Source organism: Meriones unguiculatus, assembly GCF_030254825.1.
Source record: "Meriones unguiculatus strain TT.TT164.6M chromosome 13 unlocalized genomic scaffold, Bangor_MerUng_6.1 Chr13_unordered_Scaffold_37, whole genome shotgun sequence".
Classification (NCBI taxonomy): domain Eukaryota; kingdom Metazoa; phylum Chordata; class Mammalia; order Rodentia; family Muridae; genus Meriones; species Meriones unguiculatus.
The window spans coordinates 7,699,230-7,721,304 of record NW_026843647.1 but is presented as its reverse complement, the minus strand read 5'-3'; the positions used below and the strand labels follow the sequence as shown (position 1 = coordinate 7,721,304).

The 22,075-nt window shown below is 40.7% G+C and overlaps 1 protein-coding gene across 6 annotated transcripts in view; it reads right to left on the bottom strand.

The window, feature by feature from the left end:
- Positions 1 to 11,958: 11,958 nt before the first annotated feature.
- Positions 11,959 to 22,075, bottom strand: part of LOC132650979 (cytochrome P450 3A1-like) — an 800,659-nt gene continuing 790,542 nt past the window's right edge. For 3 of the 6 annotated variants that reach the window (XM_060376306.1, XM_060376299.1, XM_060376304.1), the window contains 2 exons: positions 13,433 to 13,546; positions 11,959 to 12,372 (listed from right to left, as the gene is read on the bottom strand). In XM_060376306.1, coding sequence (XP_060232289.1) covers positions 13,468 to 13,546 — 79 coding nt within the window. In that variant the 3' untranslated portion in view covers positions 11,959 to 12,372; positions 13,433 to 13,467. The remainder of the gene's footprint in view (positions 12,373 to 13,432; positions 13,547 to 22,075) is intronic. The other 3 variants (XM_060376305.1, XM_060376298.1, XM_060376302.1) reach the window with 1 other exon arrangement.

The following is a 22,075-nucleotide window of genomic DNA, read 5'->3' as shown; positions in this document are numbered from 1 at the left end:
AATGTAAACTTGTACAACCACTCTGGAAATCCAGCTGCCGATTTCTTAGACAACTAGGAATAGTGTTTCCTCAAGATCCAGCCATATCCAAAAGAGGCTCAAGTACACAATAACGACATTTGCTCAACCATGTTTGTAGCAGCATTATTTGTAATAGTCAGAAGCTGGAAATAGCCCAGATGCCCCTCAACTGAAGAATGGATACAGAAATTGTGGTACATGCACACAATGGAGTATTACTGTGCAATGTAAAACAAGGAAACCATGAAATTTGCACGTAAATGGTGGGACTTGGAAAGGATCGTCCTGAGTGAGCTGTCCCAGAAGTAAAAAGACACACATGGTATATACTCACTCATATAGACATATAACATAGGATAAACCTACTAGAATCTGTACATCAAAAGAAACTAATTAAGAGAGAGGATCCTGACTAAAATGCTCAATCCCCATCCCAAAAGGCAAACAGGATGGACATCAGAAGAAGAAGAAAACAAGAAACAACCTAGAAACCTGCCACAGAGGGCCTCTGAAAGGCTCTGCCCTGCAGACTATCAAAGCAGACACGGAGACTTACGGCCAACTGTTGGGCAGAGTGCATGGAATCTTATGTAAGAAATGGGAAATAGTAAGACCTGGAGAGGACAGGAACCCCACAAGGAGAGCAACAGAACCAGAAAATTTGAACACAGGGGTCTCCCCAGAGACTCATACTCCAACCAAGTACCAGGCATGGAGATAACCTAGAACCCCTGCACAGATGTAGCCCAGGGCAGTTTAGTGTCCAATTAGGTTCCATAGTAATGGGAAGAGGGACTGACTCTGACATAATCTGATTGGCCTGCTCTTTGATCACCTCCCCCTGAGGAGGGAACCAGCCTTACCAGGAAACAGAAGATGACAATGCAGCCACTCCTGATGTGATCTGATAGACTAAGGTCAGAAGGAAGGAGAGGAGGACCTCCCTTATCAGTGGACTTGGGGAGGGGCATGGGTAAAGAAGGAGGAGGGAGGGTAGGACTGGGAGGGGAGGAGGGAGGGATTTATGGGGGGGATATAAAGTGAATAAAGTGTAATTAATAAAATTAAATTAAATTAAAAAAATTCAGGCTTGGCATGAACACTCACTTTCTGGGTTTTTACCCATTTGTATTGAATAAAATTCCTAGGGTTTAGGAAGATGTGCTGCTATTCAGATGAATTAATTCCTGATTATATAATTTCTGATTCGATTCAAACAATTGTAGAAGTTAACTTGCTTAGAACTTCTAAAACAATTTTACAGTTTTATGGCTGCAATAAATACTTTTGTGGTTCTCCATAAGCCTCACTAAGAGAAGGGCTTGAGACTAATTGTGGCTTCAGATAAGCTCTCACTCTAGGGATAGCTCCATTCATTCTTGTATACAGCAAAAATATAGGCAAGTTTACACTTCTAAAGATGCAAATTATAATGGGGCAACCAAGAAATGACTAAATTAAATACAAAACTTGATGTCAATATATACGAATTGTTTCACTGTAATTCCTATGCCTTGTCAGCTTATGGCATAAAATACTGTCAGTCTAAATTCACTTTGTATCTTGGAATGGAAGACAGATAAAATTTTGGCCCTGAACTCACTACAAACTAAGAGATAGCTGGATAATGTGTAGCCAGGTCAGTCCTAATTGAGCAGACATATATCTTCTTGTAATCTCTTGGACCCTGTTAACCTTTAACCCCTGTCAACCTTTGTCATTCTGAACTCGCCATGAAATTCTATAATGGATACACAAATACAAAATATTTAGTTTTAATGAAAATACATGTAACCTGTTACATTTTTTAATTCCTCTTTATCTGTAATCAATTACTTTTTTGATTATGAATTTATTCCTTTGTCTCAGAAATAAAAAAAAAGCTAAGACCAGGCCATAAGCAGGACTGAAGCCCCCTGGAAGTTGCTTCATCCATGAGTTGTAAATATATAAATATGTGTATTGATGTGTTTGCATGAAATATGTCTGCTTTTGTACATGTTAAATGAGTGTATGTCAATTGCTGCCTGTAAGGTGCTCCTCTTTTGCATCATCCATGGAATATGTGCATAAATATGTACAGGTTTATATATCTGATCATTTGTCTATGTGATTGTATGTGGGAGCCAGCCATAACTGGTGAACAGGGAAGATCTTCTCCCAAAGGCAGCCTAAATTTGCTGCAGTTTATGCAGAGGAAATGCTAGCTAAAACCAACACCATCATCATTATCATATGTAAGCTTGTGGGAATTTGTTTGAAATGTTTCAGTGAGTGTGTATGCCTGAGACCTCTTTCTTTCCTCTCCATTTCTCATTCATCATTCACAGAAGGACAATGGGACCCTAAACCTCTACCAGTCCTGGGAGCCTACCTCAGAGGACAGAGGATGGCCAGTGAGCCCATAGTGTCCTGAAGAAAGTGTCTGAGTAAACAAGCCTGAAGCACTTTGTCAGTCTAATTAAGACCACCTGTTGTTAAGCAATAACAACATTAGGGAAAGAGTAATTTTGGTGGGAGGGAGACCAAAAAGCCTTAAGTGGCTCAAATGGTAAAGCACCAGGCTCCAAGTAAGGAGACTGGGGGTTAACACCTAAATAAAACTACTTTTGACTTCCTCATCAAGATGCTCAAACTAAGTTTAGGTATACAGAAAGATACAAATATCAGTCTCTGACCCTGAATTCATGTGCCACAGTCTTTTCACCCTCAGTATTTACTTCTGGATATTAAAATTTATCAATTATTTTGAGTCTATAGTTTCATCACAAAATTTCTTCCTTCCTTTTTTTCTCCCTCCAGGCCTTCCCACATACCCCCCCACACATACTCACCTTCAAATCAAAGACTTCTTTCTTCATTGTTACTTCATGTGTGATATATATATATATATTTTGAAATACAAACTGCTTATTTTTTACAATGCTAAGTATATGTATGCTTTCAAGAATGAACATTTCTTTATATAAGACTAAGATCAGAAAGAAGGAGAGGAGGACCTCCCCTATCAGTGGACTTGGGGAGGGGTATGCATGCAGAAGGGGGGGAGGGTGGGGCCGGGAGGGGAGGAGGAAGGTGCGTATGGGGGGATACAAAATGAATAAAGTGTAATTAATAAAAGTTAAAAAAAAGAAAAGAAATCTAAATATTCTAAGTGATTGTACTTATAGTTAAATACAGGAATGAAAGTAACCAATAATAATCAATTTTAAAAAAACTAAGGAAACACCAAAATGAACAAAATAATGGGAATTTATAAACATCTTTCAGTAAAACCTCAGTAGTAAGAGACCCAATCCTACAACAAAGTGGCAAAGATTGTTAGAAAAAACATTTAGACAAAACAATTAGAATTTTTGCTGCATTCAAAGTTTAATACAGTGATTTTATTTGTTGTTTTTATTATTTTTTTATTTTATCAATTACAATGTTATTTCAAGCATAATGTAATTTCATCATTACCCTTCTCATTCCTCCTTTGAAACACTCTCATATACTCCTCATTGTTCATTTGCAAAATTGTGGTGTCTTTTTTCATTGTTATTACACACACACAAAAACAAACACACACAGTTTTTGAGCATAGCATTAGAAACAATAACAAAGAAAAAATATCAGGCTGGAAAATGCTTACTTAAAAACTACCCCACACTCAAGAATAACTGCCAGCACTCACAATTCCTGAATGAAACCTCAGAGGCAGAACTAAGTCCAGAAATTTATACACTGAAACCCCACAATATGTCCTCCAGCATATCAAGCCACTTAAAATCCCCAGCCCCTAGTACTACAGCACAGATTCTCCACTTCTTCCCTCAAAAGACTAGCACATCAGTGTTCTGACTGTGAGAAAAATCCTGCTTCTGGAAATACCTGTCTTCTCTCTATTAATTCCGTGTCAACTGCATCAATTTCGATATACAAGACACTATAGCATGCATTGAGGAAAACAGGAATCATAGGTTCATATTTTAACTCTTCTTTCAAATAAACATTCAAATGTAAAATATAAATTGGTAGAGTTCTACATGTATAAAATCTAACAAGATTAAATCAAGATGAAGTAAATTATTTAAACAGACATATAACAACCAAAATAGAAAAAAGTAATTTAAATTTTTCAAATAAAAAGAAAAAAAAATAAAAGAAAGCAAGCATAGGTTTAGATTCAGCATGAATTCTACAAAATTCTCAAAGAACTCACTGCAATACTCCTTAAAGTATTCCACAGAAGGGAAAAGGAAGAAACACTTCTATATTTTGGTAAGACACCAGTATTATCCTGATAACAAAAAATCAACTCCTGAAAATTAGTAACTAAACCTAATACTGTGATAACTAATTCATAACTCATGTTATTAAAGAACTTCTGTATAGGTATACAGTTATCTGAACAAGAGACATATTAACTTACCGAACATATTATGACTAGAAGCCATGATTATAGACCATGTCAATATCTATGTCAAATATTACTTATTCCCATAACACTAAGTTACACAGTACACTAAAGATTCAGAGTTCATCTTGTATTTACCTATCATTGACAGAATGAAGAGATCTTGAAGAGACTTGCTCAACAATATTCTTGATGATACCCTATTTGGAGGTGATCTCCAAGGCTTGTTAAGTGTAAATGAGTCCTAAGTTTATATATTGTTTGCTTAAAATCCTCATATTACATTTATCACCAATACAATGAAATACGTCCCAGGCTCAAGAGCACTCTGTGTATTCCAAAATTTCATAATGGAAGCAGTTTTGGTTTCAACTTCATCTTACTTTACTAATACTAAATAATACAAAATACTAAATTAAAATTTGAAAGCAAATTACTTTTCAGTTACTGTTGACTCTAGGACAGAGTATTTATTGTCCACAGAGGGATCTTCTTATGTCTTGTGTCATAAATATAGATTGTAATTTTGGTGAAATGGCTACTTTGGATATGATCCCCTTGTTTATATCTTATGGTGTTGGACATATTCCATGAAATATAAAAAAAAATTGTTACTGAACTTGTTATATTTTTGCAATGATTACACTTACAACTTACAGAATTTTATCTCACATTGGAGAAACATTTGTTGAAATATATTCAAATTTAATGTCTTGAAATTGGTGCTTTCAGTCTCAAAATCATGTAAGATAATTATATTCATACATGCATATATTGTAATAGTTCCCTTTTCCATTTGAATTTATACTTTTAATTATAAGATGAAAATGTTTTATTGGCTTGACCACAGTAAATAACTTACCAATAATGTAAGATCCTGGTGCTTCTCTTGCTTATGGGTGAGGCTTACCAACCATGGTAGAAGTCCACCCTTGTTTTTGTCTTATTTAGATCCAATTTTTTTATTTCCTCAAAAGCATTTCATGGACGGTATAGGTTTGCCACTGCAAACACTACATTCCATATAGAATGGCTGGGCTCAGAATTGATCATTACAGCCATTTCTTCTAGATTAATCTTCATAGAAATATGTTCTGGGTATGGATTACAATTTCTACAAAGCAAAGCTGGATGCGAGCAATCAAAATTGTCAATCCAGGATTTATGGAAGTAAGAATCTCCTGGGTACTGGGTAAGTCTAGGTGCCTTGAGAAAATGCTTTAAGCAAGGGATGGTTCTTGTCTTTGAATATGTGAAGCTTCCTCTGAAAGTTCATCAAATCATTCTAATTTGATACAGACTCTAAATACAATGTGCTGCTTTGCCATGTTCAACAACTTCCTTCTAGTTGAAAATGTTATTTGCCATGAGGAAAAACATCAATTATTTATATAACTATAGAGAACGTGAACATTTTCCTATGTATTCTGGTTCAAGTTCAGCAAATTAACACCAAATATTACCCAAGTTTCAAATAGGTGGGAGTTTTTTTGAAAAAAAAAAATCACAGACTGATCGATCTTTCTTCTTTCTTTCCTTCCTTCCTCCTCCACCTCCTCCTTTTTCTCTTTGCCCATGTGTGTATGCCTTCAGGTCAGCAGAGGTGGCAGGATTCTTATGTACTGTGTACTCAGCACCCTAACCACTAAGCACAGAGCAATTTTCCTACTCAGCCCCTAACTCCCTAAGCGTTATTTACAGTGTCCTGCCTGCTCAGGCACCTACAAGACAGCAGAGGGCGCCAGAACACCCTTTACAAGGTCGTGTACAACCTCAGCCCTGGCAGGGGTAAACCCATTTCCCCAGGATGCACGCAGGTAGAGTGGGAGAGGCTTGTGCCTCTCTCTTCCCGCCATCCCCCTGCCTGTGGTCGGCCCGACGCACGAGTCGCTCGAGGGCAGGCGGGCGGTGGACTGGGAATCCCGCAACCTCCTGATTGTGGAGTTCTGGCGAAGAGCTTGCATAAAGATGCTGACCTGGAAAAACCCGCAAAGGTACTGGCGCACCTATTGCGGAAGTCCCACCCCTTCCGGCTTTGTTTTTCGAATCTGCCCTGCAGAGAGCAGAGACTTCAGGGCTTGCAGGCTCTGAGTCCCCTCCCCCACCCCCTTTCCACTTCCCAGAATCTCCCTGGCCTCGGACACTGGTTCGTAAATACAAAGCTTCTAGTCACAGACCAACCATTGTCATTGGTTTCCCACTTGGGAGCGCTCACTGGTCAGTGAAGTACCAACAGTCCCAAGATGCATCGCGGCAGAGATCCACCTGCCTGAGAACTACAAACATGGCTTCGGAGCAAAGACTTCTGGGATTGTATCTGAGAACTACAAAAATGGCGTCCGGTCGCGCGATGCCTTCTCCCCGCATACACCGTTGCCAGGGTACCGCCTACAAATCCCAGAACACCCCGCGTGCTGTACCCACCATCACATGTTGGCGTTCCTGGGCTTAACTCTCGGGTGGTTAGGCGAGTAGCCCGGCCATCAACCTCTTCACCATGCTGATGGCCGCTGTGGCATAACGTCGTCCTCAAAGCCCACAGAGCCTTTCCCCTGGTCGGGGTGTATGTAAATCTCCCTGCCACGCCATACTGATTCTAGCATCACGATTGGTCAGAAGCTTTGTGATGTCACCGCCCCGCCCCCTGTCCCGGAATTTAACACACTTAGCTGCTGTTTCTGCTTCTGCTGCTGCTGCTACTACATACAGTAATAAAGGCCCAGGCCCTGGTAGCTGGAGAAGGAGTCCTTGGGTCTCCTTTAATTACGTCATTGGGTGTCAGACACAGATATTAATTCTCTTTCAAATATTAAAAAAAAAGATGGATGAGGCGGCACACGCCTGTCATCCCAGCATTCCTACAGACAGTGGGAGGAGCGTCTCTGAATTTTATTCACTGCAAAAATTTCACTATCTAATGAATTGTACCATTTTGTTTGACAGTGATTGTACTATATTTTTAAAATTACATAATGAACAGTGGATAAAGCAGTGTCTACTCTTCGAGGTGAACCTAGGTTCAATCCCTAACACCTACCACTATCTGTGAATCCAGATCCAGGGTATATCACACCCTCACACAAACAGGAAGGCTGAGAGATTTTTTTTCTAAAAATATAAAATAAAATTTCTTAGTCATGAGAATAAAAGCTCTGCTCTGAGAAGGACTGTGAGAAAGGCAGCAATGACTGATTTAACATCTATGCACCCACAGACACACAGACTGATAATAATAATCAGAGGTCCCCTCATTCACACACTCAGAAACTTTTTAAAAAAGATTAGGATATATGAATCCCTCCCTTAAACAAATTCTTAAAAGTCTAAGGTCCTGCCAGGTGTGCTTGCACAAGCTTTTAATACAGGCACATGAGAGGCAGACACAGACCAATCTCTGTGAGTTCAATGTCTGTCTGGTTGGCAAAGAGAGTCCAGGATAGACAGGCCTACACAGTGAAACCCAGTCTTAAAAAAAATAAGATTAAAACAAAAAAAACTGAGCCAGGCATGTTGGCACATGTCTCTAATCCCATCTCTCCAGGAGACACAAACATGCTGCTGTATGAGTTCAATGTCACTGGGGTCCACAAAACAAGTCCAGGACATCATGGCTACAGAGAGAAACCTTGTCTAAAAAAACAGGTTCCTTTGCACCCACACGAGTAGACATGTCTGAAACCACATAGTGTGCCTTGGCTATAAGAAAGTCTTGTTAGGCATGGTGGTACACATCCTTTGTCCCAGCATTTTGGAGACAGATGAAGGTGGGTCTCTGTGAGTTCAAGGTCAGCCTGGTTTACAAAGAGAATTGTGGACTGGCAACGATGCACTGAGACACCATGCCTCAAAATTAAAACACATTAAATTAAATTAAATATTAAATTAAAAGAAAAATCAAAGCCTGGACTGGTAGCAAATGCTTCTAACACCAGCATTATGACTGGCAGAGGGAGATGGATCTGTGTTAGTTCAAGGCTTGCTTGGTCTAGAAAGCACGACAGGTCAGTCAAACCCATTCAGAGAATCTCTTTCAAAAAAAAAAACATCCTAGGATGTAAACAAAAACATTCTAATGATGAAAGATAATTTCATTTCTTCACTTTTTAAAAAATTATTTATGATTTTATAAATTACAGTTTATTCACTTTGTATCCATGTGGTAACGCCATCCTTCTTCCTCTCTTCTTCTCTTTAACCATCCTTCCAAACTTCCTCCCATTCCCACCCCCAAGTCCACTGATAAGGAGGTCCTCCTCCACTTCCATTTGATCCTAGCCTATCAGGTCTCATCAGGACTGGCTGCATTGTCTTACTCTGTGGCCTGGTAAGGCTGCACCCCCCTGAGGGGGAGATGATCAAAGAGCCAGACACTGAGTTCATGTCAGAGACAGTTCCTGTTCACATTACTAGGGATCTCAGTTGGAGACTGAGCTGCCATGGAATACATCTGGGCAGGGGTTGTAGGGGTTCTAGGTTATTTCCATGCATGTTTCTCAGTTGGAGTATCAGGCTCAGAAAAGATCCCTGTGCTCAGTAGTTTTTCATCTGTTGCTTTCCTTGTGGAACTCCTGTCCCCTCAAAAGTCTTTCTTAGTTATCAGAAAAAAATGCAAATCAAAATGACCCAGAGATTTCACATTACACCCATCAGAATGAATAAGATAAAAAACTCAAGTGACAACACATGCTGGAGAGGACGTGCAGAAAGCAGAACCCTCCTCCACTGCTGGTGGGAAAGTAAACTTGCACAACCACTTTGGAAATCAACCTGGCACTTTCTCAGAAAATTAGGAATAGCACTACCTCAAGATCCAGCACATGTCCAAAATATGCTCAAGTATAAAACAAGGACATTTGCTCAACCATGTTTGTAGCTGCTTTATTTGTAATAGCCAGAATCTGGAAACAACCCAGATGCTCCTCAGTTGAGGAATAGTTACAGAAATTGTGGTACATTTACACAATGGAATACTACTCAGCATTTAAAAATAAGGAAGACATGAAATTGGCAGGCAAATGGTGGGATCTAGAAAATATCATCCTGAGTGACTTATCCCAGGAGCATAAAGACACACAGGGTATACACTCACTCATAAGTGGGTATTAGACATATAATACAGGATAAACATACTAAAATCTGTACACCCTAAGAATTTAATCACGAAAAGAAACATTTTTTGATCTGTTTTTCATCATAGTTTTGGAGGAAGTAAATTATTTAACATGTTCACTTATAATGTAATGGAGGAGGTCACCAATTGTGGTTTGTGTGCTATATTTTGAAACATTGGTGTAGGTATTGAAGTTTGCTGTATGCGTATCAAATCCAATCACAGAAGCTTATTAGGTCTTTCTGATATTATTTCTGTGGCTGTTGTTGATATAATGCATTTCTACTTGGTGATAGGTATTTTTCTCCTGCAAAGTATAGAATGGGATTCCCATCATCGATATAATCCATTGCTTATTAATATTAGGTAGAGTGTGATCATGCTTTTCAATGAAGGGTCTCTGAGAAAGTGTGGTGATTTTTTTTCATTTTCACAAATTCCTCTAAGATGTTTGTTTTCAAGCCTGATTTGGATGTCAGTAATTAGGCAAAGCTACATTTGAAATCTTGATTCTCATGTGTCAGCCATCTGAGTACACATCCAAGGGTGGAAGATGTTCCCCAATGTGTTCTATTTTTACCAACATTAATGTTAAAATGCTTAATAGTGTGTATGAATGTATGACTGTATATATATATATATATATATATATATATATATGTGTGTGTGTGTGTGTGTGTGTGTGTGTGTGTGTGTGTGTACAGTTTGAAGTTCCATTCTTCTTCATGTTCCCTTTAGTTACTATATGGCACCTAATGTTGAAGTACTGCCTTCTGAATGAATTAGCTAGAGGTGCTAACTAATGTAACAGCAATTATATTTATTTCAAAAAAGGATGTTATGGTGTGTAATGTTATTATGGGTTCTTAGGCCATGACAGATGTGTGAAGACCTGGTGACAGCTTTGTGGGGCTTATTTTGGTCATTGTTATATGATGTTCAAAGTCATGTTGCCAGTTTTGCTTACCACAGACATTCTCCACTCATTTCATTGATACTCAAATAACCTTAAATGAAATATTACATCAGTAAAATATTGTCTTCTATCCAGATTATAAACTTATTGTTATATAAGGATGGAATAACATGAAATAATTTGAATAATAAATGCTATTTCCAAATTAAAATTATATAATCCTTTTGTGTTTTGGAATATGTTTGTTCAGTCTTAGGAGTAAAGACTTGCTCATGACACTGTCTCAGTTCTATAAGTGAATGTCAGAGAACTGTCTCAGTGGGAATAGTTGGTTGTTTCTGAGCCTGATAATTTGAACTGAATTTCTGGGTAGCCCATATTACTCCTATAGATTTTTCTAATATTTCTATACTTGGGCACTTGTATATACAAATTCACACACCAGCACATACATAAATCATTTTTAAACCTAAGCAAGGGCCAGTTTTTTCACTGGTCAAAAGACTCTTTGGGTTTCATGTTGAAAACTCATATATGGGATGCAAACAGATAGCAAACAGCAATAAGTTGTCCTCTCACTGGCAGATACGTACTCAAACATTTTTCAATGTATGAAATTAAAGTAAAGCAGAAAACTCACCTATTGACAACATCAGAAATGATTTGCAATTGTAAATAAATGTAGATATTGAAGACTTATTACTGTTCATTAAAAGAAAAATGGTAGCTTTGTACATCTTATTTTATCCTTTCATTCCTTGATTCAAGAATAGGTCATTAAAAAATATCTTAGCTTGGCTCAGAGGTGCATCCCTGTCATCCTAGACCTGGAAGTCCATGGTAAGCTAATCTTTCTGAGACTGTGGTCAGCTTGGTCCACAGAGTGAGTTCTCTTTGGGTTTGTTCATTAGTTTCTATATTTGTTTGTTTGTTTGTTTGTTTGTTTGTTTAGACAGAATTTATTTGGTGTAAGCTTGGATGTCCTACAGTCACTTTATAGACCTGGCTGGACTCAAATTCAGGCCGCTTCCTCCCTGAGTGCTGGAATTTCAGGTGTGTGCCACCATGCCCAGCTCCAAAGATTGAGTTCTAAAACAGGCGTGCTATGTAGACATATCATGTATTTAAATGATCCACCAAAATGTACTCTATATCTCAAATTATAGGTCCCCCCCTCAGGGATAGTGCCCAAAAAGCTGGGTCTTGGTACTGGTCCTGGTCCTTGACCTCAGATCCTAGCCCTAGACCCAGCTGTGGCCCCAAAAGTCTGCTGTCAAGTGCTGACTCTGTTGGCTTTCTCTCTGGGACTCAATCTATCCCAGTAGACCCCCTGGGCACCAACTACACACCTGGCAGCATCGTCTATAGATGGAAGCACATGCCCAATTCACAGGAAACTCTCGACAAAAACAGGCTCCATACCTCTTGGCTTAGTCAGGAACACAACCCAGGAATGGCTCCAACCACTGTGGGCAAACAGGGAGGCCCCATCTCCAAATATATCACTTAAGATGAGTAAGCAACACCTTTTTAATAATAATATGAAACCAATAACAATAATGCAACAGTGAAAAACAGCAATTTAAAAATATACAAAATTAAGGCAATCTTTTCTCTAATGGGAATAGGCGCTGGGTGTGCTCAGTCGGTGATTGTACCAACTATATGTCTACCTTGGGCAGTGAGTACACAGGATCAGGTGCCCCCAAGTGCACCACATTGGAGAGAAACAGTAGCTCACTCTTCAAGTCCACAAGGGACTGTGTGTCCTCTGATACTAAAGCTGGAGGTTGCACTGGTCCAGGTTCTGGCAAGACTGGGGGTCCCGCATAGTCCAGCAGCCACCTCACAATGGCCAGTTCCGGGGCTCCAGAGAAATCCTGGGGGAATTTCTGCAGCCACTGGGACAAGAACGAGAAGATGGCACTGTGGGTGAGAGCAGGGCAGAGGGACACAGGGTTGGGAGCCTGGCCTAGCTTCGCTGCTGCGGGGGGCGGGCATTGGTATCCTTCCTTTCCTGTCCCTCCCTCTGCTGCTCAAAACCCAGGAGCCTGGTGGGACAGTCCCTAGGGAGAGAACCCCAAAGGTGAGGCTCCTGGCCAAAATTGGCCCTCCACCCTGGCCTCAAACGTCCCTCCCCGCTCACCTCCCCCTCCACCCCAAGCCCACTCACATCGTTGTCTGCTGGTCCCCATCACAGTCTGACCTGAAGGATCTATACCTGTGACAGTCCACGGGGGTGTTACCCCTAAGGCCCTGTGTCCCCAACCCACCCAGACATCTAGAAGGAACTATTATAATCTTCCAGGGTGGGGTACGGGGGTGCTAGGGGCTCCATCCATAACAAACACTGCAAATGGGGTCCAGAATCCTTTACACAAATGGGGAAAGGACGCTCAGGGCATGAGAAAGGGTGGTGTCTGACATTCCCTGGGGAAGGTGAATGGCACCTGCTAGAGCCCCACCTCTGTCCCAATTGCCATGTATGGACATGTCACTTTAAAGGGCTAGGCCCGGCACCTAGGCTGCTGCAACTCCGTCGTCCCGGTTCTGTGTGGGCACAGGCCCTAGGAAACAGCAGGAGGAGGACTGAGGTCTGCCTCCCTGGTGGAGCCGCTCAACTGCCTTTTCAGGATCAGGTCCAGAACCACTCCTGTGGTCGCAAACTTTGGATAAAGGGCCAGAAAGAGTGGTGGGCAAATAGGGGATCATCTGCTCCACGAAGTTCACGCCATCATTGCTGAGCAATGGGGATACCATGCTGGAAGGCTCGCTTCCTTTCTCTCTGAGAAAGGACCAGGGCAGGAGGTAGGCGTGAAGTGTGCAAACCCCGAGGGGCACCAATGACTTCTTTGCCTACACCAAAGCGGGCTTGAAAAGTGTTCCTCAGTGACCCAATAGGAACACTTGCCCAGGCCGCGACCACGGTGGATAGGGGGTGAGAGTGGACCAGAAAGCTCCCCCACCACATAGAGGCCGTGGTTACCTTGGTCTCCCGGTGGGGAACAGGCCAGAAACGTGTCAGTGAGCGCACCATATGTCTCCAGCAGCGGCCCAGGTGACCACCGCTGACTTCCAAGAGACCTGAGACCCTGGAAGTCTGGAAGCAGAAGAACAGATTCATCTCTCCAGCTCCTCTGGACCAGCTGGTCTGTCCAGGCAGCTGTTGCTGCTACTGGCTTCTGGTTACCTGGCAACCAGGGTTCCGAATTCCACCTGGAACAATGCTGAGGAAGCATGGTCACTTCCTGGAGTCACCTGCCCAAGCCTCCCCAACATGGGCTCTCCCTGGGAGCCACCAGCCCTGCAGGCTCTGCAACAGTTCCAGAGAGAAATGATGGAGAAGTTGCCTCCCATCACCACTAGAGGGCACAGAGGCACATGAGAGGGTGCAAGGATGAAAAGAAAAGCAGCAGCAGAGAGGGATGGCTATCATCCCTCTTTAATCTTTTGTCATTATTATTATTATTATTATTATTATTATCATCATCATCATCATTATCATTCCTTTCTTCTTCCCTAGTATACTTCAAACAAATTCACCTTCTTTCATTTCCCCTATTGAACTAAAATGTTCTCATCTCTCAGCCTTTGAATATGTATGCTCTTTATCATTTCTGGGGTGTTAGGTCCCTCTTGCTTTCCTTTAGGTTTCATAGTGTAATTTATAGTGATGTAAACATTTCTATGCATGGTCTCTGGGTTTGTTTATGGTGGATTACCCCACAAGACTGTAAGCTTATAGAGAAAGAGTGGTGTTTACATCAATCATTTTTGTGTGTTTAGGACTTAGCACAGTATTGGGTACCTAATTCACAATTTGTCCTTCTGTGGAAGGACAAATAACCTTTTAAACAGTAAATTCCTTTAACAAAATCTTCATAATCTCATAGTACTACAGAATTCCCACCTAAAGGATGGGAGCATGTAGCATCTTATTTGTTAATGCCAGCCATTGTGCCATCTGTAAAAAACTTTTCCTCAAGCCTTTTTATCTTGTTCTGTTACTGCTGTTACTAGGACAGCCTCCTCTATCCCTGTTGCCTTCTCTGTGTTCTCTTTAATTTATCCCATAATAAGTTACTTCCTCTAAGCTTTAGTGAGCTTTAGCACCTGGGTTTATTATATCTAAAGACTATCTGTTTCTGCCTGTTTTGTACAGAAGGCAGGAATACAACTCAGAGGTAGAACATTTGCTTCACATATAGAAGGTAAGGAAGGAGAAGAAAGGGGAGGAGAAAAAAAGGAAGAGGAGAAGTGAAACATTGCTTTTCTTTATGCAGATGCACTTCCTTAAATACAGGGGTTAACAGTCTTCTTGTCTCTGCATTCCAAATAAAGTAGAAATTCCAGATACAGCAACAGTGATACTTATTTGGTGTTAGTTTTTAACCTGATCCTTCTCCTGACATTTACTCTGTACCTGCTTTATATGTAGTTGGTTTTATGTACATGTTCATTTTCTGGGAAGAATCATTTTTTTTTTCATTAGGTTTTATGAGAAGTCATATCCTCAGAAAGTGTCCTGGGCTTTTAATCCTACCATACTTATCCCTAGGAGACCATATCTGCAATGGTGATTATGTCCTCTCTGTACATAATTTGATGTTATGACTTCAGGATGCATCTTGAACCTTTTTTTCAAGAGACTGTTATAAACAAGCCTTAAGCTTAACAGGCATTTGTGCCTCATGAAAAAATTTTCATCATAAAATGTCCTGTCTGAAAAGAACATCTGAGATCATTGTAAAATGCACTCTGTTACTTTCATTTTAGTCATTAACATTATTAGTACTATTTACTGTTCTTCATTATTTTGTTAGAGATCCAAATATGATGACTCAGGTGTAAGAGACTGTGTACACACTGTTAACTAAAAAAATAAAACCACACATTCAAAACAAGTAAAACCTCCAAATATTGATAAGAATTAGGTTTAGATTTAGTGCCCAAAAATAATTCAGTTGAAATGTGGAAAAAACATTGAAACACCATTATTCAGCAAGCATTTAGAGTATATATGTAAATATGATGAAAGGAATGTACACATAAACACAACTTAAAAATTCTTGGCACACGGTATATACTCACTCATATAGACATATAATATAGGATAAACCTACTAAAATCTGTACATCTAAAGAAACTAATCAAGAGGGAGGATCCTGACTAAAATGCTCAATCCCTATCCTGTAAGGCAAAGAGGATGGACATCAAAAGAAGAAGAAAACAGGAAACAAGTTAGGAACCTTCCACAGAGGCCCTCTAAAAGGCTCTGCCCTGCAGACTATCAAAGCAGATGCTGAGACTTATGGCCAACTGTTGGGCAGAGTACATGGAATCTTATGAAAGAAGTGGGAAATAGTAAGATCTGGAGAGGACAGAAACTCCACAAGGAGAGCAACAGAATGAGAAAATTTGAATACCAGGGTCTTTCCAGAGACTCATACTCCAACCAAGTATCATGCATGGAAATAACCTAGAACTCCTGCACAGATGTAGCCCATGACAGTTAGTGTCCAAGTGGGTTACATAGTAATGGGAAGAGGGACTGCTTCTAACATAAACTGATTGGCCTGCTCTTTGATCTCAGGCCACAGAGGAAGACAATGCAGCCACTCCTGATGAGACCTAACAGACTAAGATCAGAAGGAAGGAAATGGAGACCTCCCCTATCAGTGGACTTGGGGAGGATCATTCATGAAGAAAGGGAAAAGTAGGTGGGATTAGGAGGGGAGGAAGGAGGGGTTTATGGGGGGATACAAAATGAATAAAGTGTAATTAATAGAAGTTTAAAAAATTAAAAAATATTTAACACAAAAAAATTAAATAAATAATAAAAAAATTTCTTGGGCACACATACAAAAAGTGGGACTTCATTAAGATTTTTTTTTCATTTTTGTTTTCTTGACAGGAAAAGTTTGAACATGTTCCTCCCCTGTCTTCCTTTTTATTCTCCTCCCCTCCCCTTCCCTTCCCTGCCTTCCTTGCTCAGTATGAATTTACAAACATTGCACTTGAATGGATGCAGTTCTTCGAAAGCATTGCCAAAAGGACCCCTGCAGCCTCACTTCTAAACTTTGAACCTCAAATGCATTCTAGCTATTTTTTTTCTTGCATTGGTGATTAAGTAAAGCAACTCATTTTCTGGGGCGTAGGGTAGATACCCAGACATGGTGAATTCCTCATCTACCCCTCCCCGTTCCCCATGCTTACGTCCTTTAGCACTTTGGGGAGCACATTGATAGAGGTTCCCCACCCATTCAAACCACAATCAAACATGTGCTTTCTAATATTTTCTAATAAAATTCTTTTAGTTGCCAGTATGAGACCTTGACTAAAAAAGAATTGGCTTCATTCTCAGGTGACAATCTCATAAGTACAGCCAGGTTAATAAGTGACATATCAAGGTGCTCAGGTGGGTATTCTGTGTACAGTGCTAGTACACAGGCTCAGACCCAGGAGCTCAGTGGAGTCAAGCCTTCCCTATTTGAGTTCGGTTCACTTCCTTGTTGAAGCCACCTATGGGTAAAAAAAACAAAAAAAGAAGTTTGTGGGATTGGGATTGTAGCTCAGTTGATAAGTGGTGAAGCAGAAGAATCAGAAATTCAAGGTCATCTCATAGCTGTTTAGTTTAAGGCCAGGCTGGGCTACAGAGGACCCTAACCAAATAATAATAATAATAATAACTACAATACGTTTCAGCTAAGAGCATTATTTGGCGGTCATTGTTCCAAGCCAGAGCTATCCTCAGGTCACTGACCTTCCTCATAGAGATAGCAAGGAGGCAACAAGGTTGAGCCCAGCAAGATTTTCTGTACACAGACCCCTCTCCAACCGAGCCTTCCTAGACAAATATGTGGAAATATGTGTTTCCACTGATGACCAGAGGTGCCCCAGCTTGTAGTGTTGGGAACATGGGGAAGGCAAAGTCACAATGGAGCACAGCTGTTTGATCACCAGCCCACTGAGACCATCACAAGCAAACAAAATCACAAAAGTACAACAAAGGAAAAAAATGTACTGGGTATAATGTGCTCAAAGAGTATGGAAGAAGAAAATACCAAAACTCAGAACAGTGGCCTGTCTCTCTATGGGCCCTCTATCCTGTTCCATTAGTGGTGACCCACCCCCAAATCAGGCTCCACCCAACTACACCCGAGTTTGGAATGGTGACCTGCATTCAGCCAGACCAGAGAATGGAGCAGCAACATATCTGTTGATCTCTGTCTACCAGACCACAGGCCAAAGCACCAGACAAACTCTGCCAGACCAGAGACCACAGCAGCAGGAAATCTCTCCGAGATCAGAGTCCAGAGCAGGGGACACGCTCTGCCAAACCCGAGGCCAGAGTAGTGGATAAGATCTGCCAGACCAGAGACCAGAAAACATTGGCAGAGGTGCCAAGCTTGGGGCTCTACATACTGTATCAATCCCTTGCCACCTCCTTGCCACTCTCACTGGAACTTATGAAGCATGGCTTAAGCCTCCCTGAAATGGGAAAGAATCAGGTCTAGGGGGATAGAAGGATTTTGTCCCATGTCCTCAGTCAGTCCCAGAGATAAAAAAAAATGCAGTGAGAGTCAAAACAGTTAAACAAGACACAGACTAGATCCCATTGCTTGTGAAGCAGAAAAATACACAGAGCCAGACAGCAGATCCCACCACTCCTGCAGTGGAAAAATGAAAGTAGGATATCAGTGAATCCCTGATGCAGAAGCTACCTGCATTGTCCTTGTCCAAAGATCCAGAGATCACAGAAAACTGGGTACTCTACCACCCTTTACAGATAGGGGCACATTCATCCTCTCTGAGGTCCAGAGAACACAGAAAAGTGGATGCTCAACTCCCTTTACAGATGTGGCCCTTCAAGGGGGGGGTCCGGAATGTCTTCCAGGCTCCCTGTGGCCCACAGTTGTCCAGAGCATCAGCTCTAACCTTTCTGACCACATAGATGCATTTTGCCCCATGGCCCGAAAAAAGAAACTAGAGAAACACAGAGACAGACACAGACAGATACAGACAGATACAGACAGAGTGCTCACTTACTGGCTGTTGTTCAGTTCCTTGTGCCCGGGGTGCTTGGGAGTCTTGAGGATCCAATATGAGACCCCACATGTTATGCGCAGATCTTAGGGTCCCCAAAGATCATCAGGAGCTGGACCACATATGTAAGAGCAAAGAATTTTATTTGGGCTTAAGCTTGGTCTCTCCAACATCACCAACAGAGTGGATCAGAGAGCAGAACCCTGAGCAGCTGCATGGCAGGGTTTTGACTGGGGTTTTAGGAAGGACCAGGAAGTTCCAGTTTAACAGTTACAGGATTGGGTGACATTCAGCAATGGCAAGCTTTTTATAAAGTGATTGGCTAGCTAACATAACTAACATTGAGCAAGCTATCTCTAGGCCTTAGGAATGTTAGGTATTTTCTGTGTCACTGAATGTTCTACTACAAGGTTGGTAGGGTGCTCAGCACATATGTCCCACTTTAAGATACTTTTCCATCCTTGTGGTTATCCTCAGACTGTTCCTTGGGTAAGGAATCTTACAACATGCCCCAATTCCTGGTGACCTTATGGTAGAGTCACTAGTCTGGTGACCTTTAAGTGATCTTTTAAGGCCTAGTTCTTGGTGTCCTTTGAGAGGTGTCAGATAGGTTCTCTCAGTTCTAAAAGATCCATTTGAATTTTGTGGGGGTTGTAAATGTTATGTCCTGTGTCAGAGAGCACTCCAATATCAAGCTGTGATATAGAAGAGTAGAACTGATGATGTAAAGGATTTACTATTGCTGAGAAACTAGTGGTCCCGTTAGAATTTAGCTGAAGGAAAGCTGCCTGTAAAATACTTCACAGATAAATAGTATGCTAACCAGGCCTGTTAGAGATTAGGATCCTGGATTATGTAGAAATGTGGCAGGGTGAGGTTTTTTTAATTTGTAATTTTCCAACGTGTATTTATTAATTCGTGAATGCGAATGAAAACAGACCAGATTGGTGGGTGTTCAATTTGGGTCAGGTTGCTTGATCCAGTGAATATTGAATTTCAAATTAAGGGACTGTCCTATGCCCATATGTCCAATCCTGATTGACACAGTAATGTCAATTCAAATTTGAGACACAGGCTATTGGCTAAAGCTGTTTCTGTCAGGTTACAAGTCTTAGCAGCTAATATTGTACACAGGGGCAAGGTCAAATAGTATCTTATTAATTGCTTTCCCTCTATAAGAGAATGACCTGTGTTTTTCAAAGTCAGTATACCTATGTGTTTTGTTTTTGTTTTTGTTATTTGTTTTTTTTTTTTCAACTAAGAGTTTAACAGCACTGGCTGCTCTTCCAGAAGTCAAAAGTTCAATAAACCACTGATAAACCACATGGTGGTGACTCACAACATCTATAATGAGATCTGGTGTTCTTTTCTGGCATGCAAGTATACATGCATGCAGTACACTGTACACGTATTAAATGAATATTTAAAATAGTCAGTTGTTGGTATTATTACATTTTGTTTTGTTGATGCATCATTGCTCTAGTCTCTTGTTAGTTAATATTCTCTGATAATCCCCAGTCATGAAGAATTTCATTTCTTTTCTCTAGTCTTTGATATTTGTTTTTGTTTAAAGCAATGACTCCTGTAGATAAGCCTTTCACATGTTTTGTAGTTTACATTTTATTTGAACACTGAATGCTACCTCTAATGTCCAGTGCTTAGAACATAGTTATGCAACTCTTTTCAGGTGTACCCTGACTGGTCAGTGTGAAGTAAAGAAGACCAGTGAATGAGTGTCCATTGACTTTCCTGGTTTGTTTGTTTGTTTGTTTGTTTTTGGAGGTGGGTAATTACAACTAAAGAGGGACCTGTGTAAGAACTGAGTTCACTGACCTACTTTGAAGCTTTAGTTACAACACAAGAAGGGAGGGGGAGGAGGGAAGATGGCAATGAGTCAGGTAATCAACTTTAGACAGTAAAAGTGAAAACTGTACATTTGGAGGGATTCATATACAGTGAAATCAAGAATATGGATTAGGAGCTGAGCTTGTTTCTGGAAAGCAAATTTCTATAGTTGAACTACAGATCTGGAGAAACTCATGTGGTAATTCCTAACAGGAATGTCCCCTCTGTCCCTGTTTGAAAATGCACAACCTGAGAGGAAAAAAAAAAGGTTTGAGTAATAATTGATGTGCCCTAATACATACCTGAAGTATCTGAAGAATATTGGACCATAAGGCCATTTTCAACTTTTAAAAATAATTTTTGAGATTATAATGAAATCATTTCATCCTTCTCTCTTCTCTCTACTCTTACATCTCAAATGCTGGGATGAATCGTTAAGGAGGCTACTTAACAATCAAAGCAGACGTGGCTGTCAGATTCTCCCAGCATCCCTCAGTCCTCACCTGTTATAAGGTATGGGTGTCATACACAGATCTCTAGCCCAGGAGTTGAGTTGCCCTCCTCCCAGCTGCCCTTACTATGTATTCTAAATGTTTTGGTTACTTGGTCTTTTTCATTTGTCGTTTATCCTCCTGGCCCTTTGTTCAGGCTCTCCACTTCTCTTTCTCCTCTCTTCTCACATAGCTCAGGGTCATGTCAACTCTAGACTGTCCCAGATTTCCCTGTGTCTGACTATGTTCTCTCGTCTATCTATAATAAACTTTCTACTCCAACATACGTAGGAACAGCCACATCCTTTTTGTTTTATATCTCATTTTCATTGAGCTCCCATTAACTACTCCTTTCTTTCAAATTCATGGCCATTTGTTTCTTTATTGGTTGTTACTCTTTGGCTTTGACTGAAGTTTGGCTGATGGACTTCCCAACTATGAGGTAGAGATGAATTCACTGGACACTGAGTGTGTAACATAAATTACCTGTATCTTGGAAAATGAACAGGTGCCCTGGGAGAGTGGAAGATTGAATTTTAAATCATTTCCAAGATGAGGGTGTTGGAGGATATTTGATCCCAGGGTGATCCCTGAGATTGTGAACTGTAAAAACCCGTGCTTTGTTTGGTGTGGGTGAGCCCTAACACAAATCTTAATTCCAAGAATTTACAATTTATTGTAAACAGGTGATTACGGTATGGTTCCGTCAGCCCTAGAACATGCCTTTAATTCAAAAGCTCTCTGTGCACAGGATTTAATAGTGTTAATTCTAGGTCAAGAGGCAAAGCAAGAAACCAGCTGACAGATATTAAAGAGTAAGTGGAACTTTCAGCTGAAATATATTTAAGACAGAGGGTAAAAGTGGAAGGAGTTTTAGCTTTGTAGATTTTGGGCTTTTTGAACTTTGAGCTAGAAGCCTTTGGCCTTGGGTTCCTTTAGCCTATCCTCCCTGAGCTGTCATCTGAACTGGTGAGCTTTTGGGGCTTTTTCCTCTTAGAGGTGAGGTGAATAGCAGGGTCAGATGGATGCTTTCTTTGCCTCTCTGCACTAGCAGGTTTTAAAATTGAATAATTGGGATTTTCATTCTTTTATAACAACACTAGGTTTCTGTGTGCCCATAGGGTTTAGGACAAAGCTAGAATGCCTCTGCTATCTGCATCATTTGATCTTTGATCCACTGGTAGAGGAGCTACTACTGTCCTGAGACTCAGCTCTATTGTTCAAGATAATGATGTACTCTGGGCAGG